The sequence below is a fragment of the Etheostoma spectabile genome, chromosome 5 (assembly GCF_008692095.1).
Source record: "Etheostoma spectabile isolate EspeVRDwgs_2016 chromosome 5, UIUC_Espe_1.0, whole genome shotgun sequence".
Classification (NCBI taxonomy): Eukaryota; Metazoa; Chordata; class Actinopteri; order Perciformes; family Percidae; genus Etheostoma; species Etheostoma spectabile.
The window spans coordinates 2,575,681-2,599,410 of record NC_045737.1 but is presented as its reverse complement, the minus strand read 5'-3'; the positions used below and the strand labels follow the sequence as shown (position 1 = coordinate 2,599,410).

Sequence of the window (23,730 nt, the reverse complement as noted above, 5' to 3'; positions counted from 1 at the left end):
CACACACACACACACACACACACACTCACTCACTCCGGAGTGCCATGGAGGTAACAATAGTGTTGAGACAGTTGGAAGAGGGGTTTTCAGGGCCTATAGCTCTGTTTCTGTTCCAGGAAAATGATGAACAGTCATGGCCTCATCCACATCTGAGCCAGATGTCCTCATTATTATTTGAACCTTCACATTAAAGCGTCTGACAGAGTTTTGTCATATTTTAGCCCCTGTATTGAGTTCAATCCCATATTCTCTCTTACTTCCTCACTATATGCTGTATCTGAGTGTTGAGGGATAACGCTTGTTTGTTTGATTGTTTTATAATTTATTTATTTAATCGTGTGTGTGTCTTAGGCAGGTGTCAACATTTTTTGCCTTCAAACCAGGATCAATTCTTTTGGTACATTTGCAAAAAGTCGGGCAAGGGTGAGGATTGTAGACACAATGGTCGGCCAGGGAATTGCAGATGCAGGAAGTGCAGCAGATGAAAAACACATCAAGCTTATTTCTAGGGATGTAACAGTATGAATTTACAACTTGAACATGAAGTTAACTATGAAGTTATATTTGACGTTACATGTGAATTTGGATGTGGTTCTGAAATATAAGCAAATCATAATGCACATTAATAAGCATCTGACTTACTATCAATATTATTATTTTTATTATTAATATTATTTACCAAAACTAAATGTTATAGCCACCAACATAACTTAATACAGTAAGGAAATTTAAATAAAAACAGTAATTGTTAACGTCAACATTTCTACCGTGGTTTACCGTTACACCAGTAATTGTTACATCCTACTTATTTCCCATCAAAATTGGAAGAGGTCTAGCAGTGACATCAGCTAAGAACTGGCAGAAACCAGTGGGACCCAGGTACACCCATCTACTGTCTGGAGAAGTCTGGCCAGAAGTGGTCTTCATGGAAGAGTTGCAGCCAAAAAGTCATACCTCCGTCATGGAAACAAGCAACTCAACTATGCACAAAAACATAAGAACTTGGGTGCAGAAAAATGACAGCAGGTGCTCTGGACTGACGAGTCAAAATTTGAAATATTTGGCTGTAGCAGAAGGCAGTTTGTTCACTGAAGGGCTGGAGAGCGCCAAGCAACAGTGAAGCATGGTGGAGGTTCCTTTCAAGTCTGGGGCTGCATTTCTGCAAATGGAGTTGGAGGTTTGGTCAGGATTATTGGTGTCCTAATGCTGCGAAATAGAGGCAGATACTAATCCATCATGCAATACCATCAGGGAGGCGTACGATTTGCCCCAAAATTATTCTGCAGCAGGAAAACAACCCCAAACATACAGCAAAGGTCATTAAGAATTATCTTCAGTGTGAAGAAAAAGACATTAATTGACGCCAGATACAGTAACCAACATTTGTCTTTTTTTGACATTTTTCTTCTTCTTTTTTACATTTGTCACACACAAGTTTTCTCCAAATGCTATAAAATTGACAAAAAAAACACCCAAATTCAATGAAAGCAGTGAACTGATTATTTATTTAACTTGTGAGGAGCATTGTTGGGAAACATCCACGTTACTTTTTTTGGAAAATTTGTTTTCCAAAAAATTTCTGATATAGAAACTTTTTGAAAATGGATCAAATTTGACCCAAAGACAACAAAAGTGTTAAGAATTGATGTTGATAAAGTCTAACCACGTCCTGGTCCGCACTCTGTACTTAAAATGGACTTCTCATGGATGCATTTTTGTTTATTTCCAGATTCCTGCAACGTTTTAAACACAATTACAAGTGTGACAAAATGAATCATAAACATCATGTTAAAGTTAAATCTGGAAACATTCTTTCCTGCTATCCTTCTCATGATCTGATGAACAACATGTGATTTGCAAATAATTCTGTGTGGTCTAACAGAGTTTGCTTTCCACAGGGGGACCAAAGGCAAAGACATCAGCACTATCAAGTCACTGAGAGTTCTCCGAGTGCTCAGGCCTCTCAAGACCATCAAACGTCTGCCAAAACTCAAGGTTCTGCTCTAGTGCTGCTTTTTTGTAGTTGCTTTATTTTGATTCATTTAGCCAGATTAGCAGGGCTGTGATTAAGGAGCACTAGTTTTTTGCCCAGCGCTGTGGAGTCAGGTTTGGCTACACCACAGATTCTGGAATATGAGAAAAAAGTACTCTGGGTTGTTAGCATTTCTTTAAACCACTCTCAATTGTCTTGGGCGGCGCTAAGCTTCGATTGTAAAGACGGTGGCTCTGCAAAATGGTCTCAGAAAGAAACTTGTTTTGGTCGAACATTTGCACCCTGCAAAAGGAAACGGCACATGGATTAACCTAATTTGCTGTGTGTACTTAACGCATAGCAATCCTGCCAATCGGTTCCAAAAACATCCCAGTTAGATAATAAATCTTGGTAAATCTTAACGATTTTTCGCCAATAGAACCAAGCCGACCTGTCTTGCTGCACAATCCAAATGTTGTTCAAAACTTGCCATTTTCAGCGTGTAGCTTGCTAGCCTTAAAGTTTGGTGTTGTTTCCCGTTGCAAAGGGATTTTGGGAACATCAACAGATAGAGAGCGGAGGTGGAAGTGCTAAGCCTGACATCACACGGAGGATGTCATATCCTGGAAATGTACTTCCTTTGATCCAGATTACCCTATGGCATTCTGCATGACTGTCAATTCAGTATGTTTGACTTTGACAGTTTTCATGCTAATGAAGGAACATGTCACCCAGTGCAACAGTGTTGATCACTGGTGTGCTTTTAGAAAGTTTTGGACAACAATGGAGATCTGTGACATAGAGGAATAAGATGTATTAGGCTTTGGATACCCACTTGTAAGTATTTCAAATGGAAATGTGACTAACATGACATATGCTTTTAGATCAATGGTAAAGACATCAGTAAATACGGTTAGAAATTGTGGTTGACAGCACACATTTAATGACTGTGATGCTTGTCCATTAGTGTGATATGAATAATGTAAAGTTTTTTTTGTATTATTTATAATAAAGTAATTTTTTCTTCTGTGTTTTTTCTTTTTCTTCTGTCACCCTTCTGTGCTCTCAAGTTCTCTCCTGATTTTGTTTAATTTTGTTAATGTAGTCACATTGGGGCAATTTAGTGGTTACATTGTTTGATGTTAATATTATTTTGCTGCAGGCTTTTGTGAATACAGGGAGCTTACTTTTCCCCCTGACAGACCTGATATCGTGCTGAACATAGCATCAGTGGTTTACAGTGTTAAGTTGCTTCTCTGTTAAGGGCTTTTCTTCCTCTCGGCTCCTCTCAGTGATCTTAAACAAGCATATTATTTATTATGCTGTGTGTCTTACGTGTTATTGCACTTACTGAGCTGGACGCGCCAGCAGGCAGCCACTAAGAATAGAATACTGTGAGAATTCCCAGTGGCTGGGCCGGCTGGCCAGGCTGGGCCTGTAGGTTAGTCCCACTCAGATTTTTATCAGCTCTGATTCAGATTTGAATTAAGAGTTGGAGTAACATTTCAGCATCCTGAAATATGATAGTGTTCAACTATATTCAGAAATAATTTTCCACTTAATCCCTAAATAAAATGTGTGTTGTGTGTCTTCAGGCGGTGTTCGACTGCGTGGTCAATTCTTTGAAGAATGTGCTGAACATCCTCATTGTTTACATCCTCTTCATGTTCATCTTTGCTGTCATCGCAGTTCAGCTCTTCAAGGGAAAATTCTTCTACTGCACAGATGAGTCTAAGGGCCTACAGAAGGACTGCAAGTTGGTCTAGAATCCCTGACTTCCTCATTGCTTATCTCAGATTCTAATTCTTCTACATTGTAAACCGTCAAATGTTTTTGTGGTCAAAAGCAGACCCTGTACCTGTCTTACCCCACTCAGCTTTATTTATGTCCTTATGTCTTCCAGAGGACAGTTTCTCTACTATGACAGGGAAGAGGTGGCTGCCATGCCCAGAGAGTGGAAGAAATATGAGTTCCATTACGACAATGTGCTTTGGGCCTTCCTGACCCTTTTCACTGTCTCCACTGGGGAGGGCTGGCCAACGTAAGTTCAGCTGACTTGGTTCCCTCTTTAGGTTACAGACATGTGTAAGGCTGTCATATTTGAAATTATGTCAATCTGTGATGGATTTGACACCTGGAAAAGCAGGATTCATTTGGGATCCATAAATGTAAGTTAAAGGGCTCCTGTGGGGAAATTGCCTCATTGGAAATGCAAGTAGGAAAAAGGCGTGAAGACCAAATATACTAAAGGCATGACAAGGTATTCAACTTTTAGATATTAATAACATAAACACTGGCGTTAGTATGAAAGGAGTTGTCAAAGTACAAAATGTACCCATCCATCTGTCACTGACTACAGGGGCGTGTTTAAGGTCTGGTTATTGGGCTGTAGCCAAAGTCTTTTTTTACTGCCTTATGAACTCATACAACCACTGTATCTATTATCGTAAGTAGAGATGTTCCGATTCCGATACCAGTATCGGAAATGCCTCCGATACTGCCGAAAATGCTGGCATTGGTATCGGTGAGTACTCGAGTCCAGGCACCGATCCGATACCACGTCAATTATTAGAAATAGGAATCTATTTACTGGTTAGCTCCGTTAGCTCGGACACAGTTCTTCTTTGCCGCTCTGAAAATAGTTGCACTGCTATTTTATAGGGGCGAAGAAGAATTGATCACCTAACGCCTCCTTAAAAGAAGCTAACATTAGTGCATCATGTCGGCAGTTTGGCAATAATTTACTGTGGATGTTCCCACCTGTAAGACAGCAATATGCAAAGAAGCAATTTCGAGGGGTGGCACGAGTGTTGCAAATTTCAAAGCCAGCAACGTAATTAAACATTTGAAGACGCGTCACGCTAAAGAGCCCAATGAATTTACGAAAGCTAAGGGGGAAAAAAAGGACGAACTGCAGTAGAAAACTCTGGAAACTGCCTTCCAGCAACGAGATAAATTCCCCAAAGACAGCCAAAAAGCAACCAACAAAGTTTTGGAGTTTATTGTTCTGGATGACTAACCCCTGTCTGTCGTCGAAAATGTGGGATTTCGATGCTTAATGGAGCATTTGGAGCCAAGGTACTGTTTACCAGGTCGTAAATATATCTCAGAAACCGCGCTACCCAAATTATACGAGACAGTTAGGGAACATATTTCGTGTATGCTGAAAGACGTGCATGCAATCAGCTTTACCACGGACATTTGGAGCTCCGACGTGTGCCCCATGTCTTTGCTAAGTTTAACGTCCCACAGGGTGGACAGAGAGTCAACATTTACCCCTCAAAGTGCGATGCTGCACGCCAACAAGTTACGAGGGTCACATAATGGCACATTAATTGCCGAAGCAATTGAGGGGATGCTAGTAAAGTGGAAAATCCCCAAGTCCAACGTTCATGTTGTTTTGCGCGACAATGCTAGCAACATGAAGAAAGCCATGGACAAAGTGGATGTACCAAGTTTGGAATGCTTCGCACACACTCTTCAGCTGGTGGTGCATGAAGGGCTACTGTCTCAGAAGTGTGAGTGATGCACTGGCGAATGGTAGGAAGGTAGTTGCGCATTTCAAACACCTAGAGGATATTCAAAAAGATCTGCATATGCCCACCGTCTGCAGCTGTATTAATTCATGTTTTACAAAGTGTTAAACCCGAGCCAGGCTTTACCACAATGATAATAATATCACAGTTGTGCATGTGCAGTATGATAACATTTTTTTTTAAATACACTGGTATCGGTACTCGGTATCAGCCGATACCCACAGCACAAGCATCGGAATCGGTATCGGGAGGTAAAAAATGGTATCGGAACATCTCTAGTTGTAAGCATGGCTATCCTGGTGTTGCAACCTTAGCAACTTGCTGCTCAGAGTAAACTCAGTCATACACACACACACACACACACACACACACGTATGATACTGTAAGACAGTGTGAACTAAGAAGGATTTGTTTAACTTTAACTGATTTTTTGGCCACCTTATAAAGGTGTTATTGCTCACATGTTGGCAACAGTTGCCTATTGCGTATTTTTTTAAGATTTTTTGGGGGGCATTTTAACTCTATAAATGGGCGCCTGCTCTACCAACTGAGCCATCCGGGCACCTGCCTATTGGTTTTTTAAAAGTGCTATACAAATAAACATTTTTAATTTTCAAAAGTTAGAGATTTGCTGCTGAAAGCTGCCTGCTTTTGGATCCAGCTGCTCCGGATGGTCATTTGTTTATGGTGACCCACTTATTAAAGACCTGCTGGTGTCTTTGCACTTGTTTTCATGATGTTTTTCTGTAACTAATTTGCTGACAAATTATGTAAAAATGCTAGACAGGAGCTTCTTCTAAAAGTCATTTATATACAACTCACTTCTCATAACCTCAGGGCATTCGTGGTCTAGTGGGAAAATAAGCCTTCATACCTGTAATGCTGAATAATAATCTCATGCTTATTACACATTCACAAAAGACTTTTAATTGTCAGTTTCTGCTGTAGGGCAAATAAACTTATGCTGTGTCATCTTTTTTATTAGTTGAGAATATATACTGTATACATACTGTATATCCATAGAATTGAACAAGTTTCTTTTAACTTTTATTACGTACTGCAGCTGCCCCTACAAAGTATGTATTGTTGCATGCAGTACTGTAGGCATAAAATTAGGGCATACATCTTCATAACATTGCATCTTAAACTTTGATACTCCTTCTCATTTATCCGTCGCAGTCTTTAGCACGAAATTTAAAGTTGAGCTGTGATCTGTCTTTGCCCTCTCAAAATCCCACTGGATGCAGTAGGACATCCTGGTGTTGCATTAAGATACTATGTATTGGGACATACCACATAGTATGGTTGTATGGGTATTGTAAGGCACCTATAGCACTTTCTTGCTTTGTGTTGTGTTCTCTCTTTGCAGTGTTTTGAAGCACTCTGTGGATGCTACCTTTGAAGACACAGGTCCTAGTCCAGGCTACCGGATAGAAATGTCCATCTTCTATGTGGTCTACTTTGTGGTCTTCCCTTTCTTTTTTGTCAACATCTTTGTGGCTCTGATCATCATCACCTTCCAGGAGCAGGGAGACAAGGCATTGTCTGAATGCAGCTTGGAAAAGAATGAGGTAAAGAGAGCCATAACAAACAACTCTGAGCTTTATGTTATCTTGACATTCGGAATTGCTTACACAGCCTTTTTATGAACAAATGTAAATGATGCAAGTCATATGCTGTGGCCCGCAGTCACCAGATCTTAACCCAATTGAATATCTTTGCAAGATTTTGGATCGATATGTCAATTGCTTTTGGAAGAATGTTCATCCTCCTGTAAAGTTCCAGTAAGAGAGTAGATTCTATATCCCACTTTATCAGGTTTTAGTGAAGAACCACAGCTTACGTGAAACTTACCTTGCTCCCGCTCTCCAGCTGTGCAGAGTTTACCATTGCCCTCATGTTTCATCCATCCATGTTCTTTCTTTTTTAACCCTGGCCTGCACTATACATAAGCAAGGCTCTACTGACTTTTTCTGATGAGTGTTTTCTATTTTGTACAGTAACACATAATAATTCATGTTCTTGCAGAAATGTGATTGTTGTTTGCCCAGTGTGTGTTGTCTCTATATTTAAGCTGTTACACAATATGTGTCCTTTTTTTGGTTTCCGTAACTAAAAAGATCTGAATATGGTGGTCTTAACATTGGTTGTGTGTGGGTGGGGTGTCTAGTCTTTCAAGGTTTCAATAATCTTTAAGTCTGTTCCAAGCTTATCAACTTTAAGAGCTTCATGTTCATTTAATACTTCATGATCGAAAGTTTTTAAACCAGAAATGCACCTGGGTCCAAAATGTTTGTTCACATTAGTTATCACACAGTTATTAAAAACTGAAATTGTGTACTCTTTTGGTATAAAATGGTTATGGTAGTTTTAGATGCCAGCTGCTCACACAAGTGCAGATTTTGAATGATCAATAGAAAATATATGCTTTCATCCAAGACTGAGGTTTGTGAGTAGTTCCTTTCAATGACTGTAGACAGTGAAGCAGAGGTGTGGTTTCTTTGTTACAGAGGGCTTGTATTGACTTTGCCATAAACGCCAAACCTCTGACACGCTACATGCCCCAGAACATGCAGTCCTTCCAGTACAGGATGTGGAAGTTTGTGGTTTCAGCTCCCTTTGAGTACTCCATCATGATCATGATTGCTCTCAATACTGTGGTACTCATGATGAAGGTAAGAAGATATTAATAATATAATTCGAATTGTACGGTGTATATATAGTTTGTTAGGCTTTTTTTGACTATTATATGAATTCCTGAATTTATTAGCTCAGGAAAGGAATAGTTGGACATTTTGAGACTTTCGCTTGAGACTTCCCTTTCTTGCCAAGAGATGGATGAAAAGATCAATACCACTCTCATGCCTGTGCAGTAAATATGAAGCTTATTGTGTTATCTTAGCAAAAGGCTGGAAGAAACAGCTAGCCAGGCTCTGTCCAAAAGTAACATCCGTGGTGGTATTGCTGCTTGTAGAATTCTTCAAAACCAAATTGCACCCCAAAATTAGTTACAGAAGGACCCCAAAACACTTAATGTGCAACTCCACTGTAAAGCCTACTATTGACATACAGTGTAGTACAGTGTCTACAGCATATCAGAGGGAGACATTGTGCTACTATATTTACCTGACAGAGAACGTTGCAGATTCAGAATGTAATCACAAAATATCACAATGAAAATGTGGTGACATTAGCTTCATGGCAGTTTGCTACCCACCTGGCCTGTTATGTCATGAATTAGCGTATATCTGTGTTAATCAACCACCAGGGAGAGAGAGAGAGAGAGAGAGAGAGAGAGAGAGAGAGAGAGAGAGAGAAAAATATTGTCCACGATATTGCATGTTGATATCACCACAGATATACCACAGTATAATGATGGTGTCGGGCTCCCGGATAACTCAGTTGGTAGAGCGGGCACCCATATACATATAGAGGTTTACAGACAGACAGACGTTACTATAATTTGTAGATAGATTACACTTTTCTAGTCTTAGCGACCACTTAAAGCGCTTTACACTACAGGAAACATTCACCACACTTCCACACACATACCTACACTGGTGATCAAGGCTTACCTTGCACAGCAGCTGGATTCTCGTGATATCACAAGATCACATATAATCGGCGGATCACACATCACACCAAAATCCATCTTGTCTAGCTTAAAAGTATTGCGTTTGTGTCTGAGCAGCAAGGGATATTTACAGAATGTCCGCCATCTATTTTTCCATGTAAGAGGAGAGGTCGGAGGCTAATCCCATCTCCCTTTCAGGCACACCCAGTACACAGATGTTATTCATCATATAGGATCCTTTTAAATTTCTCCACAATTTTTTGCAGCATTTCAATCTTGTCCTCTGCCATGGATATGCCTTATTCAGCCTCGGCAATCCATCTCAGAGAGATAATCAAGTTTTAATTACTATATAGCCTTCATGATGTCCATTGTGAAGGGGTTGTCCATGATTTCAGTGCTGTTGGTTACTTTTCTCGGAATATTACCTTGTATAACAAGTATTGTTTCAAATTGTGATGTTTTAAGTAGTATTTGTTTTTGCAACAGATTAGCAACAGAACACGGGAATCCACGTCTGCTCACCGCGGTGCCATAACCGGAAGTTGTTTGCCAGATATTTTATTTAAAGTGCCTGCCCTGTTCGACTGACGGCTTCTCAGATAGTTCTGTGTTAACAGAATAGATAAACATTCACACACACTCACACACCGGTGGCTATTCGGCGTTCAGTATCTTGTCCAAGGACACTTTGACATGTAGGCTGCAGGGGCCAGGGATTGAACCACTGACATTTTCAATTGGTAGACAACCGCTCTACCTCCTCAGTCAACCGGGTGGTAATGGTGGTTGTTGGGTTTTGGTTATCATGGTTATAATGTTCGAGACTTAAGATAAGTCAGCCAGTAGAATGCTGTAGCTTCATATATGAGAGTGTTTTTTATCTCATTATTTAACTCTCACCAACAAAGTGAATACTCTTTAATTACCAAACTGTCAAACTATTACAATAAGAATGTTACTCCTACATGCCAGCCAGCAAAACATGATCATTTGCTCCTGTCTTTCAGTTTCATGGTGCTCCAGACTTTTATGAAGCGATGCTGAAGAACCTCAACATAGTCTTCACCACTCTCTTCTCTCTGGAGTGTATCCTCAAGATCATTGCTTTTGGTCCATTGGTGGGTAACATTTAGGAGACAACTTTAAATATCCTAAATAATATATAAGAACTAATGATTTTCAACTGTTGTTTCTCAGAACTACTTAAAGGATGCTTGGAACGTGTTTGACTTTGTCACAGTGTTGGGCAGCATCACTGACATCCTGGTGACTGAAATCAATGTAAGAGCACCGGTACCCACTCACTCGACCCTCACCTCAACAAGGCTGAATGCATTGTATCCATAGAACACAGCGGTCATGGTATTGAGCTGGGACAGGGACAGCCTATACAGCAAGCTTTATGCAAACAAGTTAACTAGCCACATCAGCAAAGACAGTCGGATGGCAGCGGTCCAGACAGCTTTAGACTTGGAAAGAGGGGAGGGTTGCGAGCCAGTCTTTTGTTGATTTGATCAATATACCACAGAGGTCTGATAAAGGAGCTAAAGAACGATGGCTTCTTTGAATCCACTTCAGAAAGTAATCTCTAATGTGAGATTTACAGTGTAGCTATGCTTTATTATGCTTTTTTTGGTTGTTTGACAGTTTTTTTATTCATTCCAGACACTTTCTTTCTGTTCAGTCACATGTGTGTATTGTGAAGTAGCTTTTGACTGATTTACACGTGTGTATTTGTTGTATCAGCTGTATAAGCTGTATCAGTTTATGTCGTGCAATATGACTGTTTCTGTTGAACTTTCTCCTCATCTTCCTCTGCTTTCTGTCTCTATTTCTCTCTCTCTCTCTCTCTCTCTCTCTCTCTCTCTCTCTCTCTCTCTCTCTCTCTCTCTTTCTCTCTCTACATTTCCATCTTGTTGAATGTCATCACTGATGTTGCCATGCCCTGGTCCCAAACATCATTAGACTACGGTGAGTGACTTTCTGTTGCCATTCTCTGCTCATAGCTTGCTTACTATTTTATTTAATATATACAATGTTGTGGTCATTTTAAATGTGAGGAGTTCAGCAATGTAGGATTGCCCTTGCATAAAGTTGAGGAACTTATAAGAGATGCTTTAAAAAAGAATGGTCTAAAGGCCAAGATATCCTGCCTTTAATCCTTTTTTAAACATGCATCTTTTAACTAAATATCTAAGTCACTTTTTTGATAAAGTCAAAATGGTAATCTCTAACTAGGTCAGTTCTGCAACAAGATTCTGAACTGAATGCCATCACAGAAAACAGGAAGATCCCTTTCTGCCTTGTCAATAGCACTGTAATACATGTATCACTTAAAGGACAATTCCAGTGTAAAATGAACCTAGGGGTTAATAACACATGGGTACCGAGTCGCCCGTTCTATGTTTTCATGCTAATCCAAATGTGACCAGTTTTTAGCGCAAACCCTTAATTAGCTAATTAGGCACTGGTAAAGTAAAAAGAAATTGCTATTTCTAAACCACTAACAAGGCTCAAAATAGCACCACATTTCCACGGTAGCATATTGAGGGTCCCTACATGTAAATGAAAGCATTGAGAACTTTGTAAGTGTACAGACAGTTTATTAAAAAGATAGTTTCTAAAGAAAGTGGAAAAACAGTCATGACCAGTCGAACGACGAACGATGTGCTTGAGCCATGTTACTGGTAACTGCTTGCACGGCTTTCGTGGTTTGACTGGTCAAACTGTGTAGTGGGTGCTCCACTTCCCATGATGCAAGTTGATTTTGTCAGACCCTCACTGCATTTGAAACACAAAATGTCTTTCTGATATCATTTGTAACCTATATTAATTCAGGGTTACTTTCTTAGACTTGACAAAGCTCCTCCACACAACTGTTTTCTGATGTTGAAATGTTGAAATGAAATAAAATGTTGAATTAATGGGCCGAAGTGGGTTTGTTTCTACTGGGTCATCACAGTGTGTTTTAATGAGCTTAGCTCATAGCATGAGCATTTACATCTTCTGGTGTAGATTGTGGGACTGGCAATCATATATAGTGATGGGCTTAAGAATAGGTTCACATTTTTTGGTGTGAAATCCCCTCATTTTGCATCCACGGACAGTGTTTCCTTGCTGGGCTTTAGAGCGATATTAACACCAATCAGGAATTTTATACTGCAAAAAGTGGAAGATTATACACAGAATGAGGACTTTTTTCAGCCAGTATGGTCAGGAAAATTACAGCAACCAACAACCTTTGAATTTACGTATGGGCTGTCAGCATAGTTTTAAGATGGGAACCTAGTGCACTTTAATGTGTTAAACTCTGATGCAAACATGTATTTCAGCTACAGATACAGTACATTACTGTAATATGGGTATAACACCAATGTACTTTGTCACTTTCGCTCCCACATGAGACACAATTCAGATTGTCTTAGCTCCTGGAAACTTGTAGACTTTTATCCCTGCACAGTATATTGTTGATCCCTGCTGTAGAAGAAAGAGTCAGAATGGGTATGTTGAGAATGCCTTTTTTAACCCGGAAGCCAGATCTGTGAATACATAATTCCCTCAATGTAAAAAATGCAGAAACAAACTGGGGATTCACTCAATATATGACATCAATAAATTTCTACTAAATTAAATGAATAGAAACTAAATAAATGACTAAAACATCAACACAGTGAAATCAATTTTTGTTTACCTTGTTATTAACGTGAACACAGTTATCTGAGTATGGTGAATGGAGCTTTCTTGCATCTTGAACCTAGGCCTTTTATGTTTTTACTCAAGCTTGCATGTTAAAGGAAGTCAGCATCTTGCCACTGTGATATTTTGTAACTGGTGACTTAATAATTAATAATTAACAAATCAGCCCTGAAAAGGGTGTGTGTTTAACAGTGAGTGAGAAGGGCATGTTGTTGCTTGATGTCCCGTCTGTGTCTTACAGGACAGGCTGCTGAACCTGAGCTTCCTGAGGCTGTTCAGAGCCGCTCGGCTCATCAAGCTGCTGAGACAGGGCTACACCATCCGCATCCTGCTGTGGACCTTCGTCCAGTCCTTTAAGGTGCTCGCACACAGAATCACATGCTCACTGACGTGCACTTTCTCACACTCACGCACCTACATAAAGTAACTTCTTGGATGGCAGCCTGATCAAACAGCATGGAGCGTGGACTAGCTGGCACTGCCAAGGTGCCATTGAGAAAGGTTCCAAACCCCTGCTTGGGGCGCCTGGCCAAGGGCAGCCCCATCACTCTAACATCTCTCAACAACAACATGCATGTCTATGAGCGCTGTGTGTGCATTAAATTTTGGACATTTGTGTGTGTGTGTGTGCGTGTGCGTGTGCGTATGCGTGAGCGTGGGTGTGTGTGCGTGTGCGTGTGTGTGTGCGTGTGCGTGTGCGTGAGCGTGGGTGTGTGTGTGTAAAATAACAATGTGTAATTTTTCTTTTTCTTTTACTGAACTCAAACATTCTGGCTGGAATAATTCAGAGAGGATATTAATAAGTAAATGTGTTTTGGTTTTCTGTTTCCTGTCCTTTAGGCCCTGCCTTATGTTTGCCTCCTGATTGCTATGCTGTTCTTCATTTATGCCATCATTGGGATGCAGGTGGGTGAAGCCACTCTGCTGTGGTCACTAAAATGTTGTGGCGTGAACGTGAAAAACATAATTTGCACATTGCTAAGACATTGAAAATTCAATTTTCCTCACTGTGTCTCTGCTGTAGGTGTTTGGCAACATTGAGATGAATGAGGACACAGCTATCAATCACCACAACAACTTCCGCACTTTCCTTCAAGCTCTCATGCTGCTGTTCAGGTATAAGAAGCTTCATAATTAGATGTAAATCCCAGGAAGACATTAGATCACTTTGACCATATACTAATAAAATAAAATACTATTTTATAAAAAAGTAATCAATTGGGCTTTCAGATGGGCAGACAGCCCAGCAGGTAATGAGCAGCTGTACACAAACCATAATGCTGAAGTTGCACCTTTTCTACATTTGATGACATCATAGCTGTTATAGTCATAGTAGAGTCAGAGAAAAATGTGGAGTTCAGCAAACATGGACAATGCCACTTTATTCCAAAACTAGAGTTATTAAACAAAAGAGCAAAGAACAAGAACCCAGAGGGGAAACATTCTGCACAGTCAGACAATCTAACTTAACTGTAACTGCTCAAAAACTCAGGGAGCAGAAGAGAAAAATAAAGGTTCTTTATGAAACTAGACACTAAAGACAAAAATGTTGGTGTGTAGGGATACTGTCACAGGCCCTCGCCATCATAGAGTCTATGGAAATATGAAAACTGTCACTATATCTGACTGTACTGAGACAGGCGTACTGTGAAAAATAATTAGGGTCCCTTTCCCCCCCCTAAATGCATTTATAAGTTTTATCCAATTTTAACTACCTATTATTATGTTGGATAGTTTAATGTATAACAGTCCCTCACTATTAATAAAATGATTTTATCATGCCTCATGGTTAGAAGATTGTATAAATTAGTGACAAATTAGTGTGTATGAGGAACATCCGTATTTCTGTGATGTTTCTCAGGAGCCAGGAACAAACTCTAGTAAACAGTGAAACATCCTCAAACTCTGAGCGCAGCTGTCTTGTTACAAAGTTGCTTTGCGAGTTGCACTTTACAATGTGATAAATTTAAACTTCCCATCCATGGCTGGAACGTTTTCAGATTTTGCTGTGGCCAAATCGTTTATCTTAAAAATGAATTATTAATTTTATTTGAATTTCTGTAAATACCTGGAAGTCAGCCATGTGGTTAACACACTGTGGAAAACCCTAAGTCAATGGGCTGGGTATTACACTGCCAGGAAGGACATGAGGTCACAGCAGAGTCAGTTTTTATATTTAGAGTTATGATTTTGTGCTACCAACAAGTTCTGCATCCTCACACCTCTATTCTCATAAGAACCGTGCAAGATGTTGAGCATGAAGGTTCACCCTCGACCTTAGAAGCAATAATGTGAAAAGGTTTAACTCAAGGTTCATTTACAAACTTTTGCAAAAGCTTTCATTGGCATCCTGCAGTCACCCTTAGTGTATGGAGTTTTCTCATATACTGTAATTAACTCAGCTGTCAACATAAACTTCAATCATGATACAACAGATAGTCCTATAAAAGGAGAGATCATAACACCTGTAAAATGTGATCTTTATAAATCATTAAAGGACCCAAAAAACTATTTTTTCAATCAGCTTCTTACTGTGAGCCATGAGGTCCAAAGTTTTTTGTTGTTTAATGAGAGATTTCGTGTCTCTGTGTTTTGTCTGTGCTCTCCTACTGATTTGAAGTGGATGGGCTCTGTTGGAAGAAGATGTAATAAAATGTAATTCTAATCAGAAATAGGCAACTTTATATCAAAATCTATTGGCAGTTAGTGTTGCTTATATTGACATGCAACTGTCAAGGAAAAGACATCAGCACATTATCTTTGATTAAGTGTTAAACTATGTGAATTTATTTACACTTAGGTGAATTCTTGTTAGTTTAACTGTCTAAGTCTGCATTATCTGACCTTTTTCTTTTTTAGATATAATTAAATGATCATTCAACCTTGTCTGTTCAATGTCGTTGAAGCTGAACTGTAGATGCCCAAAATGCTGACAGCCCTTTATGTCTCTCAAATCAAAGCTTATCTGTTTGTCTTTTCTTTGTTTGTGTTTTTATGTTCATCAGGAGTGCAACTGGGGAGGCCTGGCACGAGATCATGTTATCATGTTTAAGTCACCGAGCCTGTGACAAGCTATCAGGGTCCGATGGGGAAGAGTGCGGCAGTGATTTTGCGTACTTCTACTTTGTCTCCTTTATCTTCCTTTGCTCCTTCCTGGTTAGTACCTAAACACACCTAAATGTAGCCACTATAACTGTTGGCCTGATATATCTTGTCAGTTGTGACATGGATGTGACACATTGGCCTTGCAGAAAAGTTTAGATTCATTGGAGTTTTGTAGTGTAAATAAATGTAATGTGACTCAATGTATATGTCCAATCACTACAATTACTATATTTTTCATAGTGTAGTTATAACCTTTAAACCAAGTGAAGTGGCCAAAGAAATAGTTTTATCTTAACTACTGAGTTTACCTTTTTTTAAACAAGAACCTTCTATGCATTTGAAAGAAAAAATTTTGATATAACTTTTTTAAGCGCCTCACTGCCAAGCATGGCGGGCTTTGTCCTCACAGTGAGTAGCTAAAATGTTGTGGCCTGAACGTGAGCCTAGGAGCCTTTCATTCTCCTAGACCAGTGGTTCTTAACCTTGTTGGAGGTACTGACCCCCACCAGTTTCATATGCGCATTCACCGAACCCTTCTGATGATGGCCAAGCGGGGCGTGTCATCACGAATCATATGAGTCGGGTGTGTGTCTTAACCTCCGCCGAACCCCTGAGACTGACTCACCAAACCCCTGGGGTTCGATCGAACCCAGGTTAAGAACCACTGTCCTAGACCTAATGATTACAGCTCCAGTCACCCCAGAAAGTAGCACAGCTCAGTTCATTCAAGTGTCCTCAAGAAATAGGTGGTGCTATAAACTTGGAAACAAAAGATGAACTGAGATTCAAGATTTAAAATCCTCTATTAATCCCACAATGAGTAAATTCACCCTTTTGCAGCAGCTAGGGATAGGCGAAAAGTACAAGACACTCTTAAGATAACAAACACTGAATAAATAAAAGTAAAGAGAGGCTGGGGATCGCATGCTTCAGCTCCGAAAGCAGCTCAGCTGTCCTTGCCAGTGTCATTAAGAATAATTCATTTTGCTCCAAAATGACTGTTTAAATGTTTCTGCGACCAGGCCAAAACACGGGCTTAAACTCAACCTAATGTCTGTGTTCCAGATGCTGAACCTGTTTGTGGCTGTCATAATGGATAACTTTGAGTACCTAACCAGAGACTCCTCCATCCTGGGGCCTCATCACCTCGATGAGTTCATCCGGGTTTGGGCTGAGTACGACCCCGCTGCATGGTATGTTCACAACCTCTCTCTGGGCCCCAGAGAGTAGCACACAAAGTAAAGTGGGGTGAAAAGATACCTTAACTTTACTCTCTTCCCTGTTTGTGACTGGTGGCTAAATGAGGCCGCATGCACAAGCCTTGTACTTGTTGTACGCTGCCAGCCCACTGATGATCATTGTTTTATTTTAAGCTGTCTTGAACGAATTGTTTATTTATGTACTTGTTCTTTTCCACAGCGGACGGATTTCCTATAAGGATATGTACAATTTGTTACGCGTTATCTCACCCCCACTTGGCTTAGGAAAGAACTGCCCTAATAGGGTAGCATACAAGGTTTGCAAATACCAGACATTTCCGTCACTAGGGTGCTTTGTGTACCTCTATGCCAAAAGACTTTTAACTGAATGGCTGTGCACCAATGAAATCGCCTTTACACGAGCACCCGCCCCTCCAAACTGACTGGCTTTGGTTGATGATGCCGGAGTGGAAACAAAGCTTTCAAAGCCACGGCATAGTCCAACATGCCACCTGCCATGCTTACTTTCTACTGTCTGTAATAGCTAGTCAGAAAACATATTTTAATTCCCATTTCTATCAGCTTAAACCTTCAAAAGTCTTGATCACTACATTTGAGGGTCTAAGGATAGAGGGAGTTGTATACTGTACAGATAGTAATGCCTTGAGGCAGATTTGTGATATTGGGCTAAATAATTAAAAATTGACTTGACATGAATGTGATATATTTTTTATGAAGACGTCTACCAGAGGAAGGCCAGGCTAATCCCAATCCAAAACTTGGGCTGGCATTGAAACCTTTGTCTCCGTGCACCCTGGTTGACGTACCAGTGGGATGTTTGCTAGCATGCTGAGGCAGACATCCCCGTTACAATGCTGTCATTTATCTTCCCACCCATCAGCATTCGGTGTGTTGGGTCAACCCATCATCCATTCTTCTCTCCCCTCCTCCCCTCTCCCACCGAACTCACTCTTTACCATTTCATGTTTCCTGTCAGGGATCCTGAGCTCCACAGTGATGCATCCCTGTGCCCCATCACAGTGGCCGAGGATGACATCCACCTTACATCTCACTCTAGGAAATCTATTAACAACAGATTTCTGTTTTTCCTTTCCATTATTCTCCTGTTTTGTTGTTTTTTTCCCTTTGTTCCTCTCCTCCCTCTCTAACTCCCCATCCTTCTCTGTTTGCATTTTGTTTATGTTTGATTTCCTACCCTGTGAAGTGGCCGTATCAAGTACCTCGATATGTATCAGATGCTGCTCCACATGTCCCCACCCTTAGGTTTGGGAAAGAAATGTCCGCCAAGAGTCGCTTACAAGGTAGACCTTCATCTTCCTCCACCTTGTTCCCTATGCTCGACAATCTTTTTTCCGATTGGACTGAAGTCAAGCCAATGTCTGTGCTCTACAGTGTTACCTCTTTTCTTTACTTTGTTTTGCTAGCGTGCTGATATTTTTGGTGTAAGGCCCTATTTCATCTTTACTGTCTTAACTGTTTCTTTGTGTGGGCTAATACCCATCACTAATGATAATAACATAAAGCTTAAATAAGAAGACTTAAAGTTAATGAAAATTAGCATATATAATGTTTTTGGAGGATATGTGATCCCTTTTGTCATAATTATTATTAATTATTATTATTTCCTTTGAATGTACGCCCTAGTGTGTGTTTTATTTTGTGGAGCAGTGTGTGTGTGTGTGTGGGTATGTGCACACGCGCAGGTGGGTGCGTGTATATGTAGCTTCTGTTTATTTTCTGTAGGAGTAATACTTTATATGTGTGCTTTTCACTTTGTGGTTCTATATTTGCTGACCATTCCCTCTCATTCTTTCTGTCATCTCAGTCTATCCACTCTGAAATGTGTGTGTGTGTGTGTGTGTGTGTGTGTGTGTGTGTGTGTGTGTGTAAAATTGTGCATGTGTGTCGGTTGTCAAATGTTAGTAATGCACAGCATTGACAAAAAATTGGTTGATGTGTTTTTTACATTTATTTCATTTTGGCTTAATTGCCAAACTCACCAGATACCATTTTATTAAAAAAATAGTTTTAATGTGTATAGGGCCAGCATACAGTATTTCCACATGTTTTTTGTTTCTATCATAGAGTATGGCCATTAGACTGACATGAAAATGATTTAAAGATAAAGTTCTTTGAGACCTTTGAGATCCACCATGTTTGTTGACATATCCACCAGCTCTGCCTACCTAATATTGCATGTTTCAGTCTACTTACTTACAATGTAAGCAAATCTAGATATAATAACAGGCGTAGGTGACAGCGGCAGGAAGTCTATGTCTTTCTAATTGATTGTGCAGCTTGTGTTTTGGGTTTGGTTAGTATGGATGTTGAGGGTGTATCTGTGTGGTGTGTGTGTGTTGTGTGTGTGTGTGTGTGTGTGTGTGTGTGTGTGTGTGTGTGTGGTGTGGTGTTGGTGATGTGTGTGTGTGTGTATGTGTGTGTGTGTGTGTGTGGCTCAGCTCCCCATCCTCATCTCATTCTGACTATGGTCTGTCCTACTTTCTGCACTGCCACTGATAGCACATGTAGGTGAATGCTTTTTGTGTCCAGGGGAGCTCCACTCTTACAACAATCCCACAGCATAATGTATGCATCTAGTGGTGCCGTTAGTCCTACATGAACCAAGTCTTCCTGCTAAGGCTGCCCAAGCTTGGAGGAATGGACACTGTTTATTGCTAGCTGCCACTATACATGTAGTGCATAATCAACCCCCTCAACTCCAAGTTGATGATTGCTAGAATGGCAACCACAGAGTCGAGCTCCTGTGACTGTCGAGGCACCTTCATGGTTATGCGTTACATGCCTACTCTCACCTTTCTTTCGGTCAATGTCAGTCTTGCACCAGTGCACTTTGACTTGCAGCGTAGTGCATACTGTAGCCAATAGCAGTGAATGTGAATGTCTAGTTTGTCTCCTCTGTATGTACTTGTAGAGAAGGCTTTTTGTGTGCTGAATTCAGTCTCGTTAACTTTTGTAACATGGCCACGTATCAAACTAAATTTAGCAAAGCACTTTTAAAGTACTTTATGCTAAGTTAGTGAATCAATGGAGGGTATTGGATCACAGCAGCACACAGATTGATTTCTCTGGGTGAATCGTATGTTCTGATGGGGTTGTGTTGCCATTACTCAGTGATCTTAAGTCTCTGTCACCACTCATCTCCTCTCCTCAGCGCCTCGTCAAAATGAACATGCCCATCGCTGATGACAACAGCGTCCATTTCACCTCCACTCTGATGGCCCTGATTCGCACTGCCCTGGGGATCAAACTGGCCTCAGGTCAGAGAATCACACCTCACACCATTGGAATAGAATAGAATAAAATGACTAGGTTAGACATTTCCATCCCAAAAAAACCAACAACATAATGTTAACTTTGCCTCCTTCTAACCTTGTGTAAAAAAAATGGGCCTTGCAGCTCACGTCTACACAGGATAGTGACAACAAGGACACACTGAGGTTGGGTGATGATGGGGTGAAGACACCGCAAACAGCAAAACATGGATTGTGGTGAAAAGTGTAGATTTATTTACAGTGCAAAAAAAGTATGTCATCTGGCACACTGCCAACAAAAGACTTCCAAACAACAAAACAAAAATGAACCCACAGGTTTCTTAATTTCATTAGCACAAGCAAAAAATACTCTCTTTCAAACATTCTCCATGTACAACCTCTCAACAAGTTGACACTCACCCTCAAGGGCAGAAAACCCTCACTTTAAATAAGCCCTTCTGTTAAGCTAATTGGTAAAAACAAATATGACAGGGTGTTTTGTGTATAGTGATTCAGCAGATCTACTCTGTATCACACACATACATTGAAATATAGTTTAATATACATTTCAGTACAGATAATAATATTCTTTCCTTGCCTAAAATTAAATAATAATTAACTTGCAATACAACCAATCATTTTGTATTGTGACAAATAAACACCATCCCATGTCCCAAACAGGGAGTAAAACAAATTGATGTGGGTCCAGGAAGTGAAAGTAGGTGCTATCAAGGGAGTAAGCCTCTCCTCTCTAAGCGTAGCTCCCATGGCGCCATTGTGATACTACCATCAAGCCATCACTTGGGTTAGCATCCCACTAACTGCCATTCATTTTGGCGCCACTTTGACAGTGAATAACTTTACATCTGAAGCGTTTCAAGACTCTATTTGTGCGTTGTTTATTTCTAAAGAAACACAACAATGTATAAAAGGCTCCATTACCTTGTACCTCACGTTATGGCACCTTTTTGTAAAAATATGCTAACAATTGCGTCATAACCACGCAACTTACCGTTGCATAGTTGACAGATTATCATATTGCCAGAAGAAGCATGCGGACAGTTTTGAGTTACATCAGCTGTTTAGGTTTAATTACTAATGTTAACTAGCATGTTAGTTAGCAGTAATTAGCCTGTGCCTATGTTATCTCCTAACATATATACCTACGCTCTCCATCTCTGCTTATTGGGAATGAGTGAGATTTCTCTTGGCACAGCTACCAGAGGACTTACAACATTCAGACACGTTGCTCACGTCACAACTACATCGTCAAGCTCAGGTGGAAGCTGCGCAGTAACGCCTAGCCATCACCGGAAAAGTGCTTCTATTTTCCTTCACGGGTCTCTGTCCAGAACAACGGGATCTGTTGTTCCATTTCTTTAACTGTCAATGCTAATATCTTTCACTGGTCTGCGTCCAGAGCCATAGGGTCCATTTCTTTAACTGTCTATTGTATAAATAGGTACAGCAATCCCATGAGGTCCAATTGGCTCGTGCCAGCTTGGCTGCGGCTACTGTATAACGCCCCTAAGTGTGTTTGTGTGCGCGTGTAAACATGTTTGTGCTTGTAGGATAAGGTAGTAAATTTAAATGTCACGGGGAATTTCAGGCGAGTTGGGAAAAGGAGGGGCTCTACCTTTTCACACCTAGGTTTAAGAAAGAAAACACTACAACATAAATTATAGTCAAGTTAGTCAGAGCTATGTAGAGTTTGTGTTTGTAGCTGCTATTGCTAATTTTAACACCAAGTGATCAATAGAATTTTGAACTATATTCTTTGAAGAAATGTGAAGCCAATAAAGCAATGCTAAAATTAGGGTAACTAAATAAACACAATATGCAAATGATACAGGGGAATTAATGTATAGTAGTGCAACACAGTAACTTATAATACATTTGTCATATTATATATGATCTATGCTTTTAATGGGTTTATAATCTACTGTTAGATACCTGTACTGGCCTCACTAAGTGTAGCGCTACTCAGCTGTCCAGCAAGCTTACAACCATCAGGCTAGGACGAACAAAGAACGTGGATGCAAGATATCTTCATTCCTTTTCTCCTTTCCTTTATTTATGCTGTAAAACTGAACACAAATAAACTACTTTTAGTCCATTTTGTCACATTGTATATGCTACAAACACGCTTGCTAGCTGCGCACATGCAACAAACACAGTTACAGCCAAGAACAAAACGGCTTATACATTTCCCAAAACTTTGAATATAACGTTTATACTTACGGGCATTGTCTTCGTGAGAGTATAAAAACATACATAAGCAAGTGCAAATAACTTGTCCGGAGACAGCGGAACGGACAATCGTGTCGGTGACTAATCTTGTGTGTCTGCACGGTAAAACAGGAAATATAATGTTCAATTACCCAGCAGTCCATTCTCAATACCCACTACCGTCAGTAGATGGTGCTCTAGCATAGCAAATTATATACAAACTTGTGTAAAGAAACAGAAATAAATCTTGGTCTGCTCAGACCATGACACTCCCTGCCTGGTATCTTATGGATACCATATCTATGAGTCTACATGTCTAAACGCTCAATATCAGATTTAGAAGAAAACGGAAAAACAAGTTCAGAAACTGGTCCGGTGTACACCTTAGGAGTGCCTTGGCGAATAACTCTTACTTCCACAGATCTTACTGTTGCAGGAAGAGGCCCTTTGGTGACCATAGCCATAGGCCAGTAGTGTTTTTCACGACACTGTCTCTCATCAAGACAATGTCTCCTTCCTGCAAGTTAGGCCTTGTGTCCTGCCACTGGTCCGAGGTACTCACGTTGCCATTTGTGCCAAAAAGTCTCTGCAAGATTCCGCACCTGTTTCCACTGTTGACGGAGAATCTCTGCTCTGCTGGAGGTGAAGATGGAGTTCCAGTCTTTTGTGTTAACAGCATTGATGGTGTGAGGATGAGCGGGCTCTCTGGGTCGGTGGGAACAGGCAGCAGAGGCCTTGGATTTATGATTGCGCACACCTCTGCCATGAGTGTGACAAGCACTTTGTGCGTCAGAGAGGAAAAACGCTGCTGCAGAAACATGGAGTCTAGGATGCGGCGTGCCACACCAATAAGCCGCTCCCAGGCGCCTCCCATGTGGGAGGAATGTGGGGGATTGAAGATCCATGTGCACTGTTGGTCTTGCAGGTATCGCTGCATCTCTGCATCTTCTTCCAAGTTCAATTCTTTTGATTCTCCAGTGAAATTTGTGCCTTGGTCAGACCTGATTAACTTTGCAGGCCCTCTGAGGGAGAAAAATCTCCTAAGAGCATTAATGAAACTGGATTCACTTAAAGTCTCTATTACCTCTATGTGCACTGCACGAACAGTGAGGCATGTGAACAA

General features: G+C 40.5%; 1 protein-coding gene across 1 annotated transcript in view; it reads left to right on the top strand.

The window, feature by feature from the left end:
* The window catches only part of cacna1ba (calcium channel, voltage-dependent, N type, alpha 1B subunit, a), a 262,364-nt gene that overhangs the window by 142,736 nt on the left and 95,898 nt on the right, over positions 1–23,730 (top strand). The window contains exons 30-44 of the mRNA XM_032515609.1: positions 1,899–1,995; positions 3,568–3,728; positions 3,876–4,013; positions 6,878–7,079; positions 8,019–8,183; positions 10,093–10,203; positions 10,283–10,366; positions 11,051–11,056; positions 13,023–13,139; positions 13,622–13,687; positions 13,806–13,897; positions 15,787–15,937; positions 16,952–17,079; positions 18,311–18,407; positions 20,279–20,384. Coding sequence (XP_032371500.1) covers positions 1,899–1,995; positions 3,568–3,728; positions 3,876–4,013; positions 6,878–7,079; positions 8,019–8,183; positions 10,093–10,203; positions 10,283–10,366; positions 11,051–11,056; positions 13,023–13,139; positions 13,622–13,687; positions 13,806–13,897; positions 15,787–15,937; positions 16,952–17,079; positions 18,311–18,407; positions 20,279–20,384 — 1,721 coding nt within the window. The remainder of the gene's footprint in view (positions 1–1,898; positions 1,996–3,567; positions 3,729–3,875; positions 4,014–6,877; positions 7,080–8,018; positions 8,184–10,092; positions 10,204–10,282; positions 10,367–11,050; positions 11,057–13,022; positions 13,140–13,621; positions 13,688–13,805; positions 13,898–15,786; positions 15,938–16,951; positions 17,080–18,310; positions 18,408–20,278; positions 20,385–23,730) is intronic.